General features: G+C 42.7%; 1 protein-coding gene across 1 annotated transcript in view; it reads left to right on the plus strand.

Annotated features, from left to right (window-relative positions):
• LOC101541048 (aldehyde oxidase 2) overlaps nt 1-22,303 on the plus strand; it is an 84,162-nt gene that overhangs the window by 3,171 nt on the left and 58,688 nt on the right. The window contains exons 3-10 of the mRNA XM_055122445.1: nt 1,054-1,150; nt 4,975-5,083; nt 6,407-6,533; nt 9,493-9,554; nt 11,339-11,428; nt 13,694-13,774; nt 15,734-15,878; nt 18,106-18,198. Of these exons, the coding sequence (XP_054978420.1) occupies nt 1,054-1,150; nt 4,975-5,083; nt 6,407-6,533; nt 9,493-9,554; nt 11,339-11,428; nt 13,694-13,774; nt 15,734-15,878; nt 18,106-18,198 (804 nt within the window). The remainder of the gene's footprint in view (nt 1-1,053; nt 1,151-4,974; nt 5,084-6,406; nt 6,534-9,492; nt 9,555-11,338; nt 11,429-13,693; nt 13,775-15,733; nt 15,879-18,105; nt 18,199-22,303) is intronic.

The following is a 22,303-nucleotide window of genomic DNA, read 5'->3' on the forward strand; positions in this document are numbered from 1 at the left end:
TTGGCTAAGAGCCCATACATTTTTTAATTAGTTGTCAGTGTTTTAAAATTTAGAAATTTCAGTCAGGCACATGACTCGGCATTAGAATAATCTTGGGCACCATACACACACACACACACACACACACACACACACACACACACACACACACACATTACGAAATACTATTACGTTGATATTTTAAGAAAACTGAACCAAGGGTTTTTTTCGCCCCCACTTCTCATGAAAATGAGAGGCCAGTCACTCCTATATGGCCTGTCTCACCAAGACCTGAGTTGGACCTGTCTTTAGTCCTCTATCTAAATGGGGTTTCTTCTCTCCTTACTCAAGCCCTATATCAGCCCACTCACACACAACCGCTCTGAGAACCATTTGAGGTCATGACTTAATTTAGACTAACAAGCGGTGTTAAGCAAAAGGGGTAAAACAGCAACAACAAAAAAAAAGAGTCGGCAGTTTCTAAAATCTTCTCAACCTGTTACATCCAGTCCTAGAAGGTTGACTACAGAGCAGGGCCAGAGGCTGATCTTGACTTGGGATGGGGGATCAGGATAGAGACAGAATCAGGAGGGATCTGCCAGTCGGATTGGAAAAGCACAGGAACTTTCTGCAAAGCCCCACTCCCCACCCCACCCCTACCACCACACCCACTTTCAAACACAAAACAAATCAGAGGACAAAATGAGTAAGCCATCAAATGCTAAAAAGTAAGTTCTCTTCTAATTATGTTGTGAAAACCCAAAAGAACGCCTATCCAAACACTCTATCATGAAAGAAAACTTTGTATCCATTATGCTTTGAGATGCTTATGACCCACCTGTGAAGAAAACACAGATAGTACTTTTTCCTTTTTGCAAATAAAAAGCCAGGAAGACAAGGCTTAATCTGGGCAAGGTCATATAGCTCACTGGGCAGGGAATGAACTTTACTAAGACCTGGTAAAGACTAGATGAAGGGGAGCTTCCTCCTGGCAGCGTTCTTGGGGTGGGGTCACGGGCAGCTCTAAGGAAGGTGCAATGCCCTCTTTTCCTTTTCCTTGACTGCCTGCTCCAGTACGCCTCACAGGGACCAAGTATGCCTGCGGAGGAGGAGGCTGCGGCGCCTGCACTGTGATGGTGTCTGAGCATGATCCAGACTCCAAGAAAATCAGGTACCCTGCCCAGAACATAGAGTAGAACTTGGTGTCTTTGCCAGGCTTATATTCTCCCCTCATAGCTAAGAATTTCTAAGAATCTCTCAGTCTGATGATTTTCACCATGTCTGGCTCTTACACCCCCTCTGAAGATGTGATAAAGTCTTAAATTTATAACCTCAAGAATGTATTGACGGGGGCCAGGAGATAGTGAAGCAATTAGGGCTCATACTTAGTGTTTGATTCCCTGAACTGCACCTGAGCAAATCTAGGTGGAAGCCCTCAGACCCCCAGCAGTGCTGGTATGGCCTGAATATTCCCCAGCACTGTACAGTCTAAGTAGCTTCACATTTTGGGCCATTTGCTTTGATCAGTATTATGATCGGTAAAGAATCACTGTGGGAGCCCAACATGCTGAGTATTGCCTGGGAACTTCCAAAGAGATAAATAAATAAATAAATAAACAAATAAATAAATAAACCCAAAAACTTAACTGCATCAACCAACTACAGTTTGCAGTGGGTTTAGGGGGACATTGGACCTTCAAAGGCTCCTTATATATTCCAGGATAAGAAGCCCCAATTTATAGCTCAAAAAGGCAAAGTACCTTGCATGTGGAGTCCTGGGTTTGATCCTTGGCACTATGTGGTCCACTAGGTCCCCTATGCAACACTGTAAGCGTTCCTTAAGCTCTGTAGCTGGGACTTTAATTTAGCAGACTATAAATGTAACTCAATAGTAGAGTGTCTGCATCACATGTGTGAAGCCTTGGATTCAATTCCTGACCCTCCACACACACACACACACACACACACACACACACACACACACACACACACACACTTCCTCTACTCTCCCCTCAGCCCTTCTTAACCAGTTTTTTTTTAATTAAAAATGAAATAAGGGGGTCAGAGTAATAGTACAGTGGGTAGGTATTTGCCTTGCATGCGACCAACCTGGGTTCAGTCCTCCTGTATGGTCCCCCAGCACTGCCAGGAGTAATTCCTGAGTGCAGAGCCAGGAGTAGCCCCTAACCATCACTGGGTGTAGCCCAAAAACAAAAACCAAAAAAAACATAAATTTTTAAAAAGGAAGGAAATGAAATAAAATTTAAAAGGGAAACCAAATTTAGGACAGCCATTTATTTTACATGGGAGGATATTGAGGTTCAAGTTGATGAAGTGATTTTGTTGTATGATGTTCAGTCATACAAGTAAGCTGTAGAATGGGACTTGAGCCCACATTCCCTGGCCCTGAAGTGAATGTTCTTTCCACCCTGCAGAGCAGGCCCTGTGCCATGAATCTATCATCTCATTAAGGACCACATTTCAGGACTTGGCTTTCCCAAAGTCGCTGACCCACAGTATCAAAATGTTCTTAAAACATAGGCCATCAATACTATTGACCTGAGTCAGAGTGCTTAAAATTAATAAGCAAAAAACAAACAAACTAAATCTTCAAATATGTAGATGTGGGTAAAAGACACAGTTGTGCCTTTTATCTGTCACAGGGTCAATTGCCCCACGAACCCTATCTGAAGTCTGGCCACACTCCAGATAACCCAGGTATGATGCAGAAGCAGTGACAGCAGATCTCTGTGTCAGTCCACGGTTCCCAGTTGCTTCAATATTTTCCAGAATGAAAATATTGAACAGTAAAAATGCTCAAACTCAGAGGTGAAAAGGAGAAAAATTTACTGGAAAGTAGAAGAAAAGGAAAAGGAATTCCCTTTTCCTGGGGAGGAAATTAGTAGTAGACTAAGTCAACTATGGCTCTTGTTGTGGAGTCTTTATAGGAAAACTGAATATCGCATTACAGAGAACACAGGAAAGTTCAAAATAAGGGATTTTTGTGTAGGCTGTTTTAAATGAAAAATGGCCTCTTTACATTTCTTAACTATTGACAAAAATGTTACAGAGAATGAAGGACCAAACAGATCCTTGTCTGTCCATTTGCCTTAGGCATTCTCCATTATTTTAGCCTAAACCCTGAGGCAGAATTTTATGTTGGACAATTGTTAACTTCCTGTTTATTGGAAAGAGCCCAGGAATTCACAGGAAGTCAGAAATTGTAGGATGGGGGCAGTCAAAAATGGGACTGCTCACAGCACCTCGTGAGGGAAAACCAAGGTCTATGCTCATGCCCAGATGTGGGCCTGTTCTAGGCTTAGAACAATTTCTGAAATTTGGACTACACAGACTCACCATAATAATGTTCAATTCATTTTGGGTGAAAGATGATGTTCCTCCCAAATAATGCTCGGAAGACCAGGGCCAGTCATTCCCGGTCCAGAGGTTCTCAGGCCCTGCAGTGCAGGGGGCCACCAGAGCCACTCTAGTGTGCAGTTCCAGGAATGAAACCTAGGATCTCTGCATGCCAGGCAGTCCAAAGCTATTCCATTATTACAGATATACTAAGTCTGAATCAAAGATTCAAAATCCTTCCTCCTTCCCATCTTCCAATTCCCCATCTCTCATTGTGAAGTCGATGGGACTCCACAGATGGCTTATGTGAGGCAGAGAAGAGAGAGAGATGGCCACTTCTCCTCATCCACCTCTGCCAGCCTGGGAACAGCTGCGAAGGCAAGGACTGATAAGTCTGTGGATGAGCCCCTGTGTGTCATGGGCCAGAGCCCCACCAGTTCTGCTAGGTGACCATCAAGCCACACCTGACGTTCACTTGGTCTTTTTTTCTTGTTTGGGGGCCACAGCTGGCAATACTCAGGGGTTACTCCTGGCAGTGCTCTGGGGCACATATGGGATGCCAGGGATCAAACCTGGGTCAAGTTTAAGGCATGCACCTTACCTACTGTATTACCCCTCCGGCCCTCCAGTTTTTTTTTCTTTTTGGGTCACACCCAATGACGCTCTGGATTACTCCTGGCTCTGCACTCAGAAATCACTCCTGGCGGTGCTGGAGAGACCATATGGGATGCCGGGGATTGAACCCAGATCTGCTGCGTGCAAGGCAAACGCCCTACCCACTGTACTATTGCTCTGGCCCCCACTTGATCTTTTTGGCATGGGAGTTGATTCCTACCACCAGATTTCTTGGGTAGCCACCGACTCAAGCTGAAGCAAGGAATTGCTCTTTGCAGGAAAGGAAAGCCAATCCTAGACCTTCTCCTGGCCTTCCAGGTCTTTGTTCTGTATCACAGAAAAGAATTTCAGGAGGAGATGTACAGTAGTGTAAAAACATGTTATTTGAAGGCTTTTAAGAAGGGGAAGATGGGAAAGCAAGGGGAGGGAGGGTAACATGCTCAAGAAAGGAGAAGGGCTTCTTCAAAGGTGGAGCAAACCCTAAGAGGGGAGATGTGGAAGACACATGTACTCAGGCACCATATGTGCTCACATGGACACAAGCAGCATATGGGCTCCAGCAACATACACTGCACTTACTTTGTTCAAGGTGGTTTTTACAGGGTTTCTCCCAGGCTGTCCCCAAGTGGGGCTTCTAGCTATGTAAGAGTCTGTTGCTAGGGTCATAGCCAATGGGGTACAATTGGGAGTAGTTGATGGTCCTCTTTGAAATTCCTTTCCTTGGCCTTTGTTCCTGCTAGTGCTTCTCTCAGAGGGGAGTCCAGCTTCCTTTGGGTCTGAAGGCTCCAGATAAAGTCTTATCAGGCTTCTGAGCTTACAAGGTGGGCTCTTTGTAGCCTTAGGGCTATTTGGTTTTATTAGTTCCTAGGAATTTCATTGCCATGGGGGCCTTTTCCTATCTCCCTGCCTACACCAATGATGGTCTTTGGTGAGGAGGTATTTTGCTGCTCTTCTTGGTTCCCAAGTTTCCCATTAGGCAAGACTCAGTTACTCTCCTTCTTTTCCTTGTGCTTCTCATAAAAGACACTTCTCTGTCACCGCATGCTTGGTACCCATCTGTTCTCTGTATGGAGCGGCCGTCACCACTGTGGAAGGTGTAGGAAGTATCAAAACCAGGCTTCACCCTGTGCAGGTAAGCACACATTCTAGTTTTCTCATTCTTCACTTCATCTTTTCAACTAGTGTGGTGCCCTCTGTGCTATCTGCAGCTTCTAAGTTGTGGTCATGTAAATAGAACCTTTTGGTACATACTGACTGGGACAGTAGCATCTGTTATATGATTTTACAGGAAGCTGGAAATCCATTCATATTTGATTAGATGATAATTGCTTTTCCTACTTGAATGTCAAGCAGAATTATCAAAATACTGATGAATGTCTATTGGACTACAGTCTAGAATAAATATTGTTAAGAGGATACTATTCAAAAATGTCTCTGACTAATAAAATTTGGATTTATTCCCTGTAGTGTGGAGGTCTTGAAAGTAAAATGAGAATTGAGGGGAACTGGGTCATTGCACAAGGACAATCACTTCCCAACATGATTGACTAAATGCTGGGAGACAGTGACTGCTTCTAAGAGAACTGTGACTCACATTAGCAGGAAACATATCATCCCTTTGTTATTATCATAGGAGCTTGGAGACTCATAGGCCAGATCCACCAAGCCCTTACGTCCTTCCATGCGAGAGGAGCTCAATTAATCATATGATAACTGATTACAGAAAATTTAGCAAAGGCAAAGTAACCAACAGAGTTTGCTAGAGTCTTTGAGAAAGTCAGAGAGACTGTTCACAGCAAGATTACCAAAACTGAATCCTATAATTGCATTATGTTCTAAAATCCAGGCTTCATAAACTTCAATGTGCCTGAGAGCTTGAAAATAATAATAACAATAACAACAACAATAATAATAACACTAGTGCAGATTCTGAATCAAGAGGTTTGGAGCAGACACCACAAGTTGCTTGCAAGTCCAGCAAGCTCTCAAGTGGAATCAACCCAATTGGCCAGTGGACTACACTTCAATAGCAAGGATCTGGGAAACAGCAAAATCTTGAACCTTTGAAAGCAGAGTTCCTTTGGGAGCAGCAGAAAGAAAGTTAATATGATGTCAACCATAGATAGTCTCTACATCTATGCTAAGAGGTATCATCCTAGTCATGGTTCAGACTGCCCAAGTGGTGGGGGTGTTGGAGAAAACTATGAAACTTCCACACACTTCTCTTTCATTGCTGACGTCTGGAGATGTCTCACTCTGGAAAGGAATTCCCAATTGGGAGGAGCTGGGCATCTGCACAGGAGAAGTGATGTTAGTGATGGAATATGGCTCTGAATCTCCTCAGAGATGTGAGGAAGCTCTGATGGAGAAGGCAAAATCTTACCTCAAGGAGATACAGCATGGGATTCCTGGCAGCAGGAAGGCCATACCATTGACCATGTCTTTGTTCTTCCAGGAAAGAATTGCTAAGAGCCATGGCACCCAGTGTGGATTCTGTACCCCTGGGATGGTGATGTCCATGTACACACTGCTCAGGAACTACCCTCAGCCCTCGGAGGAGCAGCTCATGGAAGCACTGGGGGGTAGGTCTGACCTGTCACCCACTGAGGCTGCAGCCTTGCTTCTGTCCCAACCTCCTTCAGGGTTGCTTTTTAAATAACTACATCCTCTCCCTCAGGAGCAGAGAAAACCAAATATTACCTTGATTTTCAGATCTCTAGGCTGGAACATGTGCACAAACACAGGGGTCACATCCATCTTGACACCCTATTTCTCCATGCAGTGACTTACTAAGTGGCTTAGGACTGTCTTGACAGAGTAGCTTAAAGTGGGTAATTTCAAACCAAAGAAGTATCTCCTCTTATAGCTCCAAAGGCTGGAAGACTGAGTCAAGGTGTCCACAATACCAGGCTCCATCTGATAGTCCCAGAAAGAAATTGCCCTGGCCTCTTCCTGCTGCGATTACTTCCTGCTGGACAGTAGCTGCTCATTCCTGACCTACAGTGTTACTATTCTCTGCCTCCAGCATCTCCTGCCCTTTTCTGAGTATTCGTGTGCTTACTTCCTTGCCTTATTTGAACGTCAGTCACTGAATAGAGATCTGCCCCAATCCAGTATGTCCTAATTTCAACTTGATTGCATCTGTAGAGACCCTATTTACAAATCTGGTCATGTTAGTAAGTTCTGGGGGCTAGATTTCTTTCTTTCTTTTTTTTTTTTTTTTTTTTGAGACACAGTAAAGCCCTTAACAGAGTCCTTCACGTGTAAAAAGATTTGTTGTTTTTCAGGGGCAACATAGAGCAGGGCTCCAGAGCTCCATGCTCAAAAATAACTTCTGGGGGACAAAGTTGTGCTGGGAATCAAATCAAGCCTCACACATACAGGGCAAATGTTTTCTATTGAACTTTATCCCAGGTCCCACCCAAGAGGTTTTCTTTTAATGTGTAAGTCATTTAACTTACCAATGTGAACTTCATAAACTTCCCTTTGGGTCTGGGGAGATGACTCAAATGACTGGAGCACATGCTTTGCATGTGGGAGCTCTGTGTTTGATTCCCATCAATTCAAGATTTCCATGCACCACCAGGAGTGGCCCTCAAGTACAGAGCCAAGAATAGGACCTAAGCATCCCTAGATGTGGCCCAGAAAACAAAAATAAATTTCTAAAAGCAAAAATATAATTCTTTTACAGGATCAATTTACATCATTTCAGGTGTCACACATCCTTAGACAAGTTTCAATGGGACTTTCTGAAAGATAAGCACAAAGACACTAGACTAAATCAAGCAAGATGGTTGGGAATTTTTATACTGCTCCATTCCAGAAACACAGACCAAGACATCTAAAACCCTCCCTTCCTTAGTCCCCCCATGGAGAGGTTCTTCAGCAGCTCCTCACTCCCAAGGGTGACTCAAGCTACCAACTTCCAGCAGAACTAATTCAAAGTTCCTCCTCCCCTATATCAGCCCCGCAGCGCTTTCTCCTCTCAGTGCCTAAATTCTCTTCACATTTCCACCTCTGAGTTGCTTACCCCAGAAGCCATGAATATCCCTCTCTCTTCTGCCCTCAACAAACACACAGCTTTTCTTCCTTCCTTCCTTCCTTCCTTCCTTCCTTCCTTCCTTCCTTCCTTCCTTCCTTCCTTCCTTCCTTCCTTCCTTCCTTCCTTCCTTCCTTCCTTCCTTCCTTCCTTCCTTCCTTCCTTCCTTCCTTTTTGAGAGCGACCACATCCTGTGATGCTCAGGCACCTGCACTCAGGAATCACTCCTGTCAGTACTCAGGGGACCATATGGGATGCCAGGGGTTGAACCCAGGTGAGCGGCTTTCAAGGCAAGCAGCCTCCCTGCTGTACTATTGCTTCATCCCCACAGCTCCTCATTCAAGCTCACTCTTCGAAGTGGCTTCCTGGATGACCACACTGAACCTCCACTCCCATCCCCATCCCCCCTTCTTTACAAATCTGAGGTTCTTGATCTCTGACAGTGCAGGCTCACACACAAACCATTTGTTTACAGCTTTTTTGGGCTTTCTCGGCATCCACTCTGATGCTCTGGTTCTGCATTATTGACAAATTTCGCTGGGAAATTCTGATCCATCCAGTAACCTGCTCTTCAAGGCATTGTTCTTTGTTTATAAAGTGCCTTAGAAAGAACATACATTTTCCAAGTTTTATGGGACCCCATGTCTTACTTAGTGCCCAAAATATAGTTGCTATAAGTGGACACATGTTGAATAAAAGTGAGCTTACCAAATATTCTAAGAAGAGTTTGAGAGAAGAGCACTGTGATCTAGAAAATGCCTTCAACTTTACCCCTTTCTAAAATTTTAGATGTTTTTATTTTGGGGAAATGAGTAAAGACAAAACAATAGAAGTATCTCCCTATTATCTCTCATAATTGCATGTGAACTAAGAATTATTCCATGATAAAAAATTTAATTAGCAGCCAAATAGTTCCGTAGACAAAACCAATTAAAAAATAAAACCTTAAGGGCTGATAGCACAGTGGGTAGGGCATTTGCCTTGCACACGGCTGACAAGGGTTCGATTTCCAGCATCTCATATGGTCCCCTGAGCACCACCAGGAGAAATTTTTGAGTGCAGAGCCAGGAGTAACCCCTGTGCTTCGTCAGGTGTGACCCAAAAAGCAAAAATAATAATAATAATAATAATAATAATCCTCATCCTCATCATCATCATCATCAATACCTAATTATTTTAGAAATAACTACTCAACCTCACCCTTACCCCCAAAAGTCTGATTTGGGTTTTTTGGTTTTGATTTTGGTGGGGGTTTTTTTCCGCTTTTTGGGTCACACTTGGCGATGCACAGGGGTTACTCCTGGCTCTGCATTCAGGAATTTCTCCTGGCAGTGCTCAGGAGACCATATGGGATACTGGGAATCGAACCTGGGTCAGCCGTGTGCAAGGCAAATGCCCTATCTGCTGTGCTATCCCTCCAGCCCCAAGTCTGATTTGTTTTAACCTAAGACAAAAACAGTAAAATTAAGGCCTACTGACAAGCATGCTTCTTCTCTGCTTAGGAAACTTATGTCGCTGCACTGGCTATCGACCAATTCTCGACAGTGGGAAGACCTTCTGTGTGGTGAGTAGGAAGCTGTGGGGACACTTACACTGCAAAATTGACAGTCACAACTGGTCGATTACAGAGATTGGAGTTTTTAGCCATCGTACTGGGTCTACAAGGGAGACCAAGGTAATTAGCTCCAGCTGATTTGTAGAAGTCTAGATGTTTGTTAAGGAGTAGGTGAGTATCTTTCCACTTGGTATTCCACATTGAACCACAGAGGGAGACTCAGTGATCAAAGTCACCAGGATATCTTTCATGCCCAGTCATACTAGCCAGCAGGACTGATAAGAGAGCCCTGACAAACACAAAGAAACAAGGTGTAGGGTTTGCTTTAGGGAGGAAAAGTTAGTTATTAGAGTCCAGAGCAGCTGTGAAGTGTGATTAAACTTGTAAATGCCAGTGGAATCCAAAATGCATCCCAACTACAAGAGTACAGGAAGTTTCCCTTGTACATGGCTGACCTGGGTTTGATCCCTGGCACCCCATATGGTCCCCTGAACCTCACCAAGAGTGATTCCCTGAACCAGTATAAAGCTCTGAACACTACCAGGTGTGGTCCCAAAGCAAACAAACAAAAAAACTTGGAATAACTCACTAGGCTATTGCAGAGATGAAATGAGATGTCATAGGTAAAGCCTGTAGAAGTTTTGTCTGACATTTACTAAGAGCTCAGCAAGAGTTACTCCTGTCACCGAGCACATTGCTAAAACTATGACTAGCACTTAATGGGAGAGCAGTCCACCACCAATAGCAGATTGGACAGGGGCAATACTACACTAGAGGGTCTTTAACTTTCCCTCCTCCAGGCAGTCTCAAGAGGCCTTTTCTTGAGAAGTGCGACGCAAACACCTTTCTTTCCTTTTCTTTCTTTCTCCTTTTTTTTTTATTGTCTTTTTGGCCCCAAATGGCGTTACTCCTGGCTCTAGACTCAGGACTCCTGGCAGTGCTCAGGGGACCATATAAGATGCCAGGGATCAAATCTGGGTCAGCAGTGTGCAAGACAAGCACCCCACCAACTGTATTATCTCTCAGTCCCAGGGAAAACACCTTAACTCTTGTAGTATGTTTCCAGTCAATTAAGATTTTGTAATGATATAGAAAGCTTATTTTATATATATCATTTTTGTTGGACTGGAGCAATAGTACAGTGGGTAGGGTGTTTGCCTTGCATGCAGCTGACCCGGGTTCATTTCCTCCGTCCCTCTCAAAGAGCCCAGAAAGTTACTGAGAGTATACTGCCCACAAGGCAGAGCCTGGCAAGCTACCCGTGGCATATTCGATATACCAAAAACAGTAACAAGTCTCACAATGGAGACATTACTGGTGCCCACTTGAACAAATCGATGAATAACTGGACGACAGTGCTAACTGACAGTGCTAATAGTGCTAATTTTTGTTACTATGCATATTCTTTTACATAAAAAAGAAGAAAAAACTTGTGATTATTTCTCTTCTACTAAAACCATTGAAAGTGACTAAAAAATGTATAAAATCTTTCTCAAATTGTCAAACTTGGGTCACATCAAGCAAGGTTCTTGTCTTCTATGTGGTCGACCCTGGTTCGACCCCAGATATCCCATACGGTCCCCCAAGTCAGCCAGGAATGATGCCTGTGTACAGAGCCAAGAGTAAGCCCGACATAGTAAGCTCTGAGCAGTGCCAGGTGTGGCCCAAAAACCAAAAATAAAAAATAAAAAAAATAATTCCCAAACTTTCCAAGGCACACACCCACTTTGTTTATCTTTTACAAAGGTCTGATTTTTTTTTTTTTTTAATCTCATGACATTTTTCCTTCTTAGGAGTCCAGTGGCTGTCCACAGAAAGGAACAGGAAAATGCTGCTTGGACCGGGGAGAACATGATTCTTCCTCACTCAACAAGGAAAGTGACGTGAGTGCCTTGGTTTGTTTTGTTTTCTTCCTGAGAGCATTGTTTCATACTGGTCCAGAAACTGCCTGCTTTGATGGTTATCCTGTCTTTACTTACAAATATCCAAAGGGCATTCTTGAATAAAGCACTTTCATTTGGGAGCTGGGTAAAGTGTAATTCAACGCCCATGGTTTGATTTTCCCGTGTTCTCTCTGGATGTCTAAAGCAAAGAAACAAAACCCATTCAGACCAGGAAACAACAGACATTCCCCTGCTTTGATGAGACTCATAGTGGGGTGGGAATGGGTTTCTGAGCTGGCCTTAGAGGGCGCTGCAACCTCAGGAAGGAGGCTGTTCAAAGTCATATGGGAAGTTCATGGGCACTTGGCTTGGAAGTTTAGCCAGAAACATTCTAGTCCCTGGTTTTACCCTCTCAGGGATGCTACTTTTTAAAAACAGACCCTTTGCCAAACAGTTAAAGGAATTACTTAGACAAGCTGCAATACTGGATAAATGGACTCGCTCTCTGTAGACAAGGAAATCTGAGAGAAAAGAGTTGATCTCAGAGGATATTCATCACATCCCTGCTCCTCTGCATATCTATCTGTGTATTTTTGTACCTGGGACCCATCTTGCTCCCTTTTGTCTGAAGGTCTCCACAGAATGGGAGGGAGTTGTGGGTGGACAGGAGGTGTCAGCGACCACTACACAGAATATCAGTACATTTTAAGGTTTGCCTCATGATTTTATGATCTCTTTGGGAATTCAATCAGGGTATGCTTTGGGACCACCAGACTCTACTCAAACCAACAGAACGTTGTTTTAACTGGAAGGTGTCCTGGATACACATTTCTAAAGAGAAACACGGTTGTGTAATGGGTCTCATGAATCTCCAATGTCTCCCTCTGGAACACATATGGGGATACACGTTAAAATGAGAAATATTAAGTTTTGGTCTGATTTCTGTTAGGAGGACTTTTAATTCCTCATTCCTGATTTATTGTTTATTTTACATTTTATTTCTCAGACATAACTTTATTTCTGAGTTTTAGAGAGAGATCACCTTATTGCTCCCAGATACTGCCCAAACTTCTTATGCCAACTAATGCAAAAACTGTTAAGTCTTGACCCCACTAAGAGCCTTACAAGGAAGGGTTGCAATTTTTTCTTCAGAAAACTGAAAGATTTTAGAGAAATAGAAAAAGAAGTGGAATGTTGGTAAAATGTCAGGTGATTTCACTAATAATCCCAAAGACTCTTCAAAATATGCAGTGTTGCCATTTAATGTTTAGACAGGTTGAGTTTCTTTCCACTGAATGCGTCAGAGGGTAGAATCCTGGCAAGCTTAGAATGAGCCCAGATCCATCTTCTCATTCCACAGGACCTCACGCCCTGCCACTCACGCATCTCTCCCAGTTCCCCTAGCCCTTCAGGAATGTTGTCTGGGAATAACTTTCTCCAGATAAAAAAGATCTGATTCAGGCAATGCCATACTTTGGGTAACTCTTCACTGTGTTTTTGTTTCCTGATTAGTAAAAATTAGTAAAAATTGTAGATGAAAATTTTACTATGTAGTTGTTATGAGGATTATATAAATTATTGATGCAATTAAAAATGCTTAGAAAGTACTCAATGGTAAATATTATTATAAAAGTTAGAGTGTATGTATATGTGTTTGTACATTCATATGTATGTTTAGAATCATTTTTACTAAAACTAAGGGATTTCTCAGAGAACTGGCTTTTTTAGATCCTGGTGTGACAGGATAGATTTAGGAGAATGGAGGATGGTAGAGAGAGTTTCCCAAATTTATTTAATCTCTGATAGCTTTTCACAGACTAAGTGTATCCCAAGATACTTTTTTACTTTTTTCATTTCAGAAAACGCTTTTTCTTTAGTTTTCTATTTGTGATAAATAAGCATTTCTCTTACAATAAAACTTATTATCTATCTATTTATTTATTTATTTATTTGGTTTTGGGGCCACACCCAGTGATGCTCAAGGGTTACTTTTGGTAGTGTATTCAGGGATCACTCCTGGCAGGGCTCAGGGCACTATACTGGATGCCAGGGATCAAACCCAGATAGGCTGCATATATGACAAAAGTCCAGCCTGCTGTACTATCGCTCCAGTCTCAAATATTCTTATTTGAAATTATTTGCTTAATTTTTCCTTGCACAAGGAGAGCAAGAGAATTATTACCATGTTCATTTTGCCTAATGACTGTAAAGAATTGCAATGCTGTTTCCAATTGATTTGGGTTGCCTTCTTTGCCCTTTCTAAAGATTTGCACAGAATTATTTGTGAAAGAAGAGTTCCAGCCCTTGGATCCTACCCAGGAGCTCATATTTCCTCCAGAACTCTTGGTAAGATGTACTAGCTATTTTTTGTCCTTGTTTAAATGTCACTGGTTATAAACTCCATTTTATAAGACCACCCTTTCCTTCCTGTGAAATAGTCAGATTATGAAAATAATTCATCAGATCAAGATAACTGTCCCCACCCTAGTTAGACTGATATTCTAAATACATTGCCTAAAGCCACTACTCAAGCCACTTTTGTGGGGGGGAGATTTTTGGCTTTTTGGTTTGGGGGGGTCACACCTGGCAATGCTCAGGGGTTACTCCTGGCTCTGCACTCAGGAATTTCATTCCTGGCAGTGCTTACAGGATCATATAGAACGCAGAGGATAGAACCCCAGGTCAGCCTGGGTTGACTGCATGAAAAACAAATGCTCTGCCCACTGGACTATCACTCTGCCCAGTCCACTTTTTAAATGACTTTACTGTTACCACTGCCATTGGACATATGTCCCTGTTGGCTATGCCAAGTGATCCAGCCTTTCTAGGCTTCTAATTTGGTTTTTCTAGCCCATCTAAGTATAGTGACCCAAAAAGCATTTGAGGAGGGATATACCCGGTGGTGCTCAGGAGTTACTTTGCATTGGTGAATCACTGCTGGCAGCTTGAGGGGCCATTTGGGATCAAACCCAGGTTGGCCACAGAGAAGACAATGCCCTACCCACTGTATTATCTCTCTAGCCAACACCGAAGAAGCATTTTTAGGGGTCTTTCTGTCCTGCATTCCCTCTGTCAATGTTTGTATCATCTGAGGCATTGAGTTGTTCAATTTGATAAAATATACAATTATGAGGGAGTTCTGAGTGCTAATAGGTCATTCAATTAAAGTGTATTCATTCAACAAAGTGCCAGTTTCCATTTAGCTGTTTCAGACTGAATATACAGCAGGGCAAGAAACTGGCCCAAAACCCTCTCTCTAGGATCTTATAATCTGCTGGAAAAGATAATCAGCAAGAAAATTAGATAAGAAATAGAGTGTTAGGCAGTGAGAAGAACAAAATTAAGTAAGAGGATGGGATGCAAGGGGTGATGATTTATACATCCTGGCTGAGGATGATCCTCTGAGAAGATAACATTTGAACACAGTCCTGATGAGGTGAGAAAGCCGGCCACAGAGAGATATTCAAGGAAGAGCAATCTGGGGCATGAGGCAGCAAGTGGAAAGATGTAAAGGGTGGGAGACCACTGGGCCTGATCTGGAGACCAAACTGGGAATGTCGATCTGCTCGAGCACAGTGAACCAGGGAAGATCAGAGAGGGGGGCAGGTCACCTTGGTCTTAAGTCAGTTGGCTTTTCCTCTTCCTAAGAAGCTCTATGGGAGGCTGGGCAGAGGAAGGAGTATGCCTCTATGAAAAGAAGTGGTATGGAATTGGGGTGCATATGAAGGGACTAGCCTGTGGAGAGGTGAGGGAGTGAACAGGAAATCTACCATGAACACAGTCGGATCAATGGCAGCACAAGATCTGACAGACAGCAGTCGCTGCTGCAGAGCTGGTGGAGTCTAGAATTCTTTTCAAAGAACCAAAGGGCCTGAGTGATAGTTCAGCAGGTAGGGTGTTTGCTTTGCATGCTGTAGACCCAGATTCAATACCTGGAACCCTATACTATATGGTCCCTCAAACCTGCCAAGAGTGATCTCTGAGTACAGAGCTAGGAGTAAGCTCTGAGCATCACTATGTGTGGCCCTGCTAAAAAAACAATTAAAATGTTTTTAAGTTTAAATTATGTTCAGTTAATCAATACTGATGGGTGAGTGACAAGTTGTAGTTTAAATGGTTGTTTCTCTTCAAAGCGTCTCATGCTTGCTTCTTACATTGAAGGGTTAAATACTCAGTTGTGGAAATTTACACATATTTAATGGCTGTCTTTGAATCAAGTGGGACACAGGGCTTCAGAAATCTCTCCAGAGAAATATGCCTTTGCCATATATGTTGTATAATCCTCACAGTTGTCTTTGTCCTTAGAGAATGGCTGAGAGGCCAGAAAAAGAAACCCTGACCTTTCATGGAGAAAGGGTTACTTGGATCTCCCCTGGGACCCTCAAGGATCTCTTGGCACTGAAAGTGAAGTACCCTAGTGCTCCTCTTATCTTGGGAAACACCTCCCTGGGTGAGTAAGAACAACAGTTGTCAGACTGCCATGAAGACCAAGCTGGAATTCCAGTCACCTTCTCTGTGTTCAGCCTAGAAAACCACTTCATCACCATGAAAGCCTCATTGTTTATAATCATAATATAATAATACATTATATGTGTTAATATTATATATATTACCTGTTCCTATTATTATTATTGGTATATTTTATCTAATATAAATTATATAGAGTAGAACTAGTAATAATAAGGTATAATACAAATATAATGTTTTATGTCATGTTACATGAAAATGGTCTCTAAAGTTTTGTATGTCCCATTGCCCAGCCATTGCAGAACTTGACTTCTTGAGTAGTGAGGAAAAGTATTAAGAAATTTTCTATTTAACCAGAATGAAAAATGTTATAAAATACAGATCAACTTACTAACAATGCACAACAACTTATCACCCACATCTAATTTAATATTGAGCACATTATCAAAAGCTTTGGAGATTAGACATGAGAGATGACTCAGAGGCCTAGAGCAGAGGCCCAGCACTCCATGGCACCAGCCGGGTGTGGAAAATAGAAAAGAAAAACTTTGGAGGCATGTTTTCCCTCTTCTCTTCCTTCCCTTCCTTTGTCTTAGAAACTTTATTAGCCAATTTAAATGTCTTTTTAATTTTTACAATTTAACCACATATATTTGATTCCCTAAGCAAATATGTTGTTTCACTTTGCCTATTTTTGTCCATTATATAAATAGACTGTTCTGATGTTATCCTTCTAAAATGTTCCATGTTCACTCAACATGTTTTCTCACTTTTTTGGGGTCACACCCAGCGATGCTCAGGAGTTACTCCTGGATTTGCATTCAGGAATTACTCCTGGTTGTGCTTGAGGGACCATATGGGATGCCAGAGATTGAACCCGGGCCGGTGGCATGCAAAGCAAGTGCCCTACTATTGCTTTGGCACTCACTCAATATTTTTGACCTTACATTCATCTTTACTGCTGCATGGAGCTGTGTTAAGAGTTCACTCTATGTGGAACTGGAGCAATAGCACAGTGGGTGGGGCGTTTGCCCTGCACGCGGCCGACCCGGGTTCTATTCCCAGCATTCCATATGGTCCCCTGAGCACTGCCAGGGGTAATTCCTGAGTGCAGAGCCAGGAGTAATACCAGGTGTGACCCAAAAAGAAACAAAAAAGAGTTCACTCTATGAGCCTAGCACATTCTGCTGGTCCCTTCTTCTCTCTAAGGTCATGTAACTCAAATATTTTTTTATATGTCTCCTGTTGTCTACATGCAAGCATTGTTTTTAAGAACCTCTCATCCATTTTCTTTTCTACCTTTTGTCTATGCTGTGGGTATATAAATAAATACACTGGAAGGCATGCTCTAGCACTTTAGCTGGTAGAATAGATTGTTGTTTGGTAAGGGAATTTCATGAAACGCAAATGAGCACCAGAGAGGCCAAATTGGGAATCTTTATTAAAGCCAGCAACCATAAGTGAACTAGCATCCCAAAGAACTCAAGTGACAAGGACAGTAATTTTATGAAGCCAAAAATTACATCCGAGTCAGATAGTGTATACAATGGGTTAGGGCTGTAAGAGCTGTGATCAGCAAAGTCAGTTACAGAAGCAATATAAGGTAGTTAATAGGTACACTGGATTATGGTCATGGAGAACAATTGGCTTGCAGTTATGGGGAATAATCAGTATTGTGATAATCAGGATTGTGATAAGCATGTTGCTTATGGGGTTGTACTTGTTAAAGGGTTTCACCTGACCCCTAGAACAATAGAGAGGAATTCCCTCCCTGTCAACAGGCTAGAATAAGAATAAAGATGAAGTCCTTATGTCAGGAGCCCCCAGCTAACTCACTGAGTTTATTTATTGTAATGAGGGTACTTCCAAACTGTGTTCAGGGGGCCCAGAGGCCACTTAAAGCAATGCTCAGGCAGCCAGGCCATTGGTTCCAGGCTGGGGCCTGAGAATACTATGCTGTTCAGATTCCACAGTGCCAGGGACCACCCACAGTGCTCCGGGTCTACAGGATGCACCCAGCAATGCTCAGGAGTCCCTGTGGTGCTGGGGATCAAACCCATGTGGGGCACATACTAGGCATGCATCCTAATCACTAAATTATCTGCAGCCCCTATTATAATTTTTTTAGTTAACATCTGAACATTTTATTAAAATTTTTAATGTCAATGAAAGGCATTTCCTTATTCTAAGCTTTTTTTTTTTCTTTTAAGGACCTGCAATGAAATCTCGAGGGCACTTTCACCCAATTGTCCTTTCCCCTGCAAGGATTCCTGAGCTGCGTATGGTGTCTGAAACAAGTGATGGTAAGTTCCTAGCATCCTTATAAAATATCAAAGAACTGATCCTACACTTATAATAAAGGTATGCTGGCCAATTTATTTGGTACCTCCTCCCACATTGGCCTATATGCAATTCACTGTCATTTCTGATGTCACATTTATCTCCACCATGAAACTATATAATCAAAAGCTTTGCACAGACTTTGAGATATTCAAATGATGTCAATCCTCAAGAATCACCTGCAGGATTGTTGCCTATCATAGACTAGACATTTGCAGTGACATCTTGAGGGAAAGAGAGTGAGAGAATTGAGGTGAAATCAGATGAATGATCAAGTCCATGGAGGTAGGTGTTTGCAGGGGGAAGGTAGGAGAGATGTTATCTGGTACTCAAATGCTAGTTATCTCATGGGACAATGGCAAGGGACCAAACGGGATAAATATTTGGCCATTAAAGCCCACCCAGTCTCTGAAAAGATCCTTAAGAATGGACGATGTGAAGATACTATATTAGACAGTTGACACTAACAAGATAGGAAGGATGCACAAAAGACTTTGACTTTAAGGGTTTGCAAGGTGAACCTTTAACAGAAAGAACCTTACTTTACTCCTTTCATCCCACAGAGCTCTCAGTACTGTGAATGTATTTAGGCTCAGTTGGTGGCTGACACATGAATTAAAACCATAAATGAGTAAATAAGTGGGTCAGGAACGTAAGTGGGTCAGGAACTTGGGTTTGGGATGCAGTGATAATAATGACTTCTCAGGGAATGGAAAGCTTGGCAGAGCTTTAGTGAGCTTTAGTTAAGACTCGGTTGGACTTGTGGCTAGAATGCTAGTACAGCAGCTAGGGCATTTGCCTTGCATGTGGCAGACCTAAGTTCAATTCCCATCATCCTATACAGTCCCCGAGCACTGCCAGGAGTGATTTCTATGTGAAGAACCAGGAGTAACCCCTGAGCATTGCCTGCTGTGGCCCCAAAACAACAATAACAACATAAAAAAATTCACTAGGACCACTTTGTGTCTGCGGGGGTTGGTGAGAGGCACATGAAGAGACCTGCCATGGAGCTTCTACTGCCATAGGGGAGCCCAAACTTCCAGTCTCGATACAGCAGCAGCAGACCAGCAAGCTGTCCTTTCTCTGACCACAAGTCACCCATGTGGAAAGGTTGGGACCCTTGCATAGCTCAGCACTTCCTAGCTTCAGCTCATGTAGCATACCTATAAGCCTCTCATAAAAAGTAGGTGGCAGTGTAGTGTGGGGGGTAGAGAGATTTGTATGGGATTAAGGTACTTGCCTTGCATGCAAACAATTCTGGTACAATCCCTGACCCTGCCTATGATCCTGCCAGCACCACTACTAGTAACTCATGGGCCCCTCCATGGATGGTCCCAAAACCCAAAATAACCCCCATGTAAAAAGGGACATAAGTCAGCAGGTGCCTAGATCTAGCTGAAATCTTATTGTTGGCAGAAGGAAGAGGATAAGAAAGGAGGCAGATCAGGAGTGTAGCCAGTTTGTTTATGCAGAAGGTAAAGACAGAGGAAAATTGTCCTAATCAGCAGCCTGTCGTTTTCTATGTCCTCCTTAGCACCACAACCCATCCTCAGACAACTCTAAAATAAAACAAAAATTAGCAGCTCTATTTGAAAGAAAGAAATTGCTTTCAGCCAAAATCCCACCTATGAGCCCCCTAAGAGGGCCCTTTGGGCACAATTCTAACTACATTTCACAGTCAAAACAGTCAAGATATAAGGATATAAGAGCAAAGTGGGCTTGCCCAAGGTCCCCACATGGCCCCAAATCTCAAGACTTCCAGTTCAGACCTCCTTGGGTCAGTGTTCTCCCTGCGCTGGTCCCAAAGGCACTGAAATGGACACTCAGTTTGGAATCTGCAGACAAAGCAGAGCCAAATTCAGATCCAAGAAAATAACACGCCTTCCTCTGGCCTCTTACAATTAAAGTGTGAGTACCCTCTAGTGGCCTCCAGGGAGGTTTTCCGTAATTCTCAAAGCTTCTCTGAGACCTTGTAGAGTGAAAGATTCTGGTGAAAAAAGGCACCCCCAAGCTAGATGTATCCACCACCTCCAGGACTCCCCAGGGAACTGATTTCTACTGCAGCTTTGCTTAATTTTTGTGTGCTGACCCATATAAGATCCGTATTTGGGCTTAATATTCCTTTTTTCCCTCATGATCTTTAGTACAGTTAGTGTTCCAGAATGTTCACTGCATCTTTATCTCATGGACTCATGAGCCCTGAGAAGTTTGGAGCAAGAACAAAACCCACATTCTGAACATCTGTTTTTCTGCTCTATTTGAATTCTGCTCAGGAATCACTCCTGGCAGTACTCAGGGAACTATATGCCAATGCCATGATCAAGCCAGGGTCAGCTCTGAGTAAAGCAAGCACCTTGCCTCTGTCTAAGTTATCTTCCCAACCCCTGTATTGGAATTCTTTTTTTGTTTGTTTGTTTGTCTGTTTGTTTGCTTGCTTTTTGGGCCACACCCGGCAATGCACAGGAGTTACTCCTGGCTCTGTACTCAGGAATTACTCCTGGCAGTGCTCAGGGGACCATATGGGAGCCCTACCCGCTATGCGATCGCTCCAGCCCCCACCTCTATTGGAATTCTTAACTACTGGAATTCTTCTCAACTCTACTGGGATACAAGCTAAGTTTCCATGGCCCAAAATAGAATAACATAGGAATAGAAGTTCAGAATTAGAATTCTCTCAGTTCAGCAACAATAGGCCATCTCAGACCAACAATGAGTTTGAAATCTATATCTGTGAGGATTTAGAGAGCCTGCATTTCACTCTGCCTGTGGCTAGAAAGCCCTTAAAAATCAACATCAAATATGATATTAACCAGAATGCTGACCCATAGGATTCTTCTAACCTTTAATAGGCAATAATAACAAGAATAAAAATTATCTTTAAAAAAAAAACGTTGTTATTATTGCCTTTTAAAAATTTTTCTTGGGGCTGGAGCGATAGCACAGCGGGTAGGGCGTTTGCCTTGTACGCAGCCGACCCGGGTTCTAAACCCAGCATCCCATATGGTCCCCTGAGCACCGCCAGGGGTAATTCCTGAGTGAAGAGCCAGGAGTAACCCCTGTGCATCGCCAGGTGTGACCCAAAAACCAAAAAAAAAAAATTAAAAATAAAAATAAAAATTTTTCTTTATGTAAAAAACAACCAACTCTACACTTTAGGCTCACTCACTGTTAACATTTTGGGCATATAATTGCTTTCTCTACATAAACATCGTCATCATCATGATTGCTTTGTGGCTCAATTGTGAAGATCTAACACTTAACCTTAGATATTTAGCACATCTCACCTAAAAGGAGAGACATTTTAGATAGCACAAGGGTCATGGTATATAACCTTGTTCTCTCTCTCTCTCTCTCTCTCTATCTATCTATCTATCTATCTATCTATCTCTTTCCTTTTGTACATTGTGGTTCGCAATACAAGTACTGAAAGGCTATCTTCATGTATATTCTTTTACCTCCTTTCAGCACTCAGGTTTTTTTTTTTTCTTTTTGGGTCTTACCCAGCAATGCTCAGGGGTTATTCCTGGCTCTACACTCAGGAATTACTTCTGGAGGTATTCAGGGGACTATTTGGGATGCCGGAAATTGAAGCCGGGTTGGCTGTGTGCAAGGCAAATGCCTACCCACTATACTATCCCTCTCAGCATTCAATTCTTGACCAGAGTTGTCATCTTCAACTATCATTGTTATAGTGGTCCTTTCTCTCTCCTATCTTCCCTTCCTCTGCCCCCACTTGTGGCAAGTTTCCAACCATGGACCAGTTCTCCTGGCCCTCATTTCTACTATCACTGGATATTAGTCTCATGCTATGTTTGGTTTTTACATCATGGAAATGAGTGCATCATTCTAAATCTGTCTCTTTCCCTGTGACTCATTTCATTCAGCATATTTTTCATGTCATCCATTCATAAGCAAATTCCATGGCTTCATTTTTCCTGGAGGCTGAGTAGTATTCTCTTTTCTTTTTGTTTTGCTTTTTTGGGGAATGGACCATACCTAGCAATGCTCAGGAGTTACTCCTGGCTCTGCTCTCAGGAATCATTCTTGGGGATGCTAGGAGGGCCATAT

This window comes from Sorex araneus, chromosome X, assembly GCF_027595985.1.
Source record: "Sorex araneus isolate mSorAra2 chromosome X, mSorAra2.pri, whole genome shotgun sequence".
Lineage (NCBI taxonomy): Eukaryota > Metazoa > Chordata > Mammalia > Eulipotyphla > Soricidae > Sorex > Sorex araneus.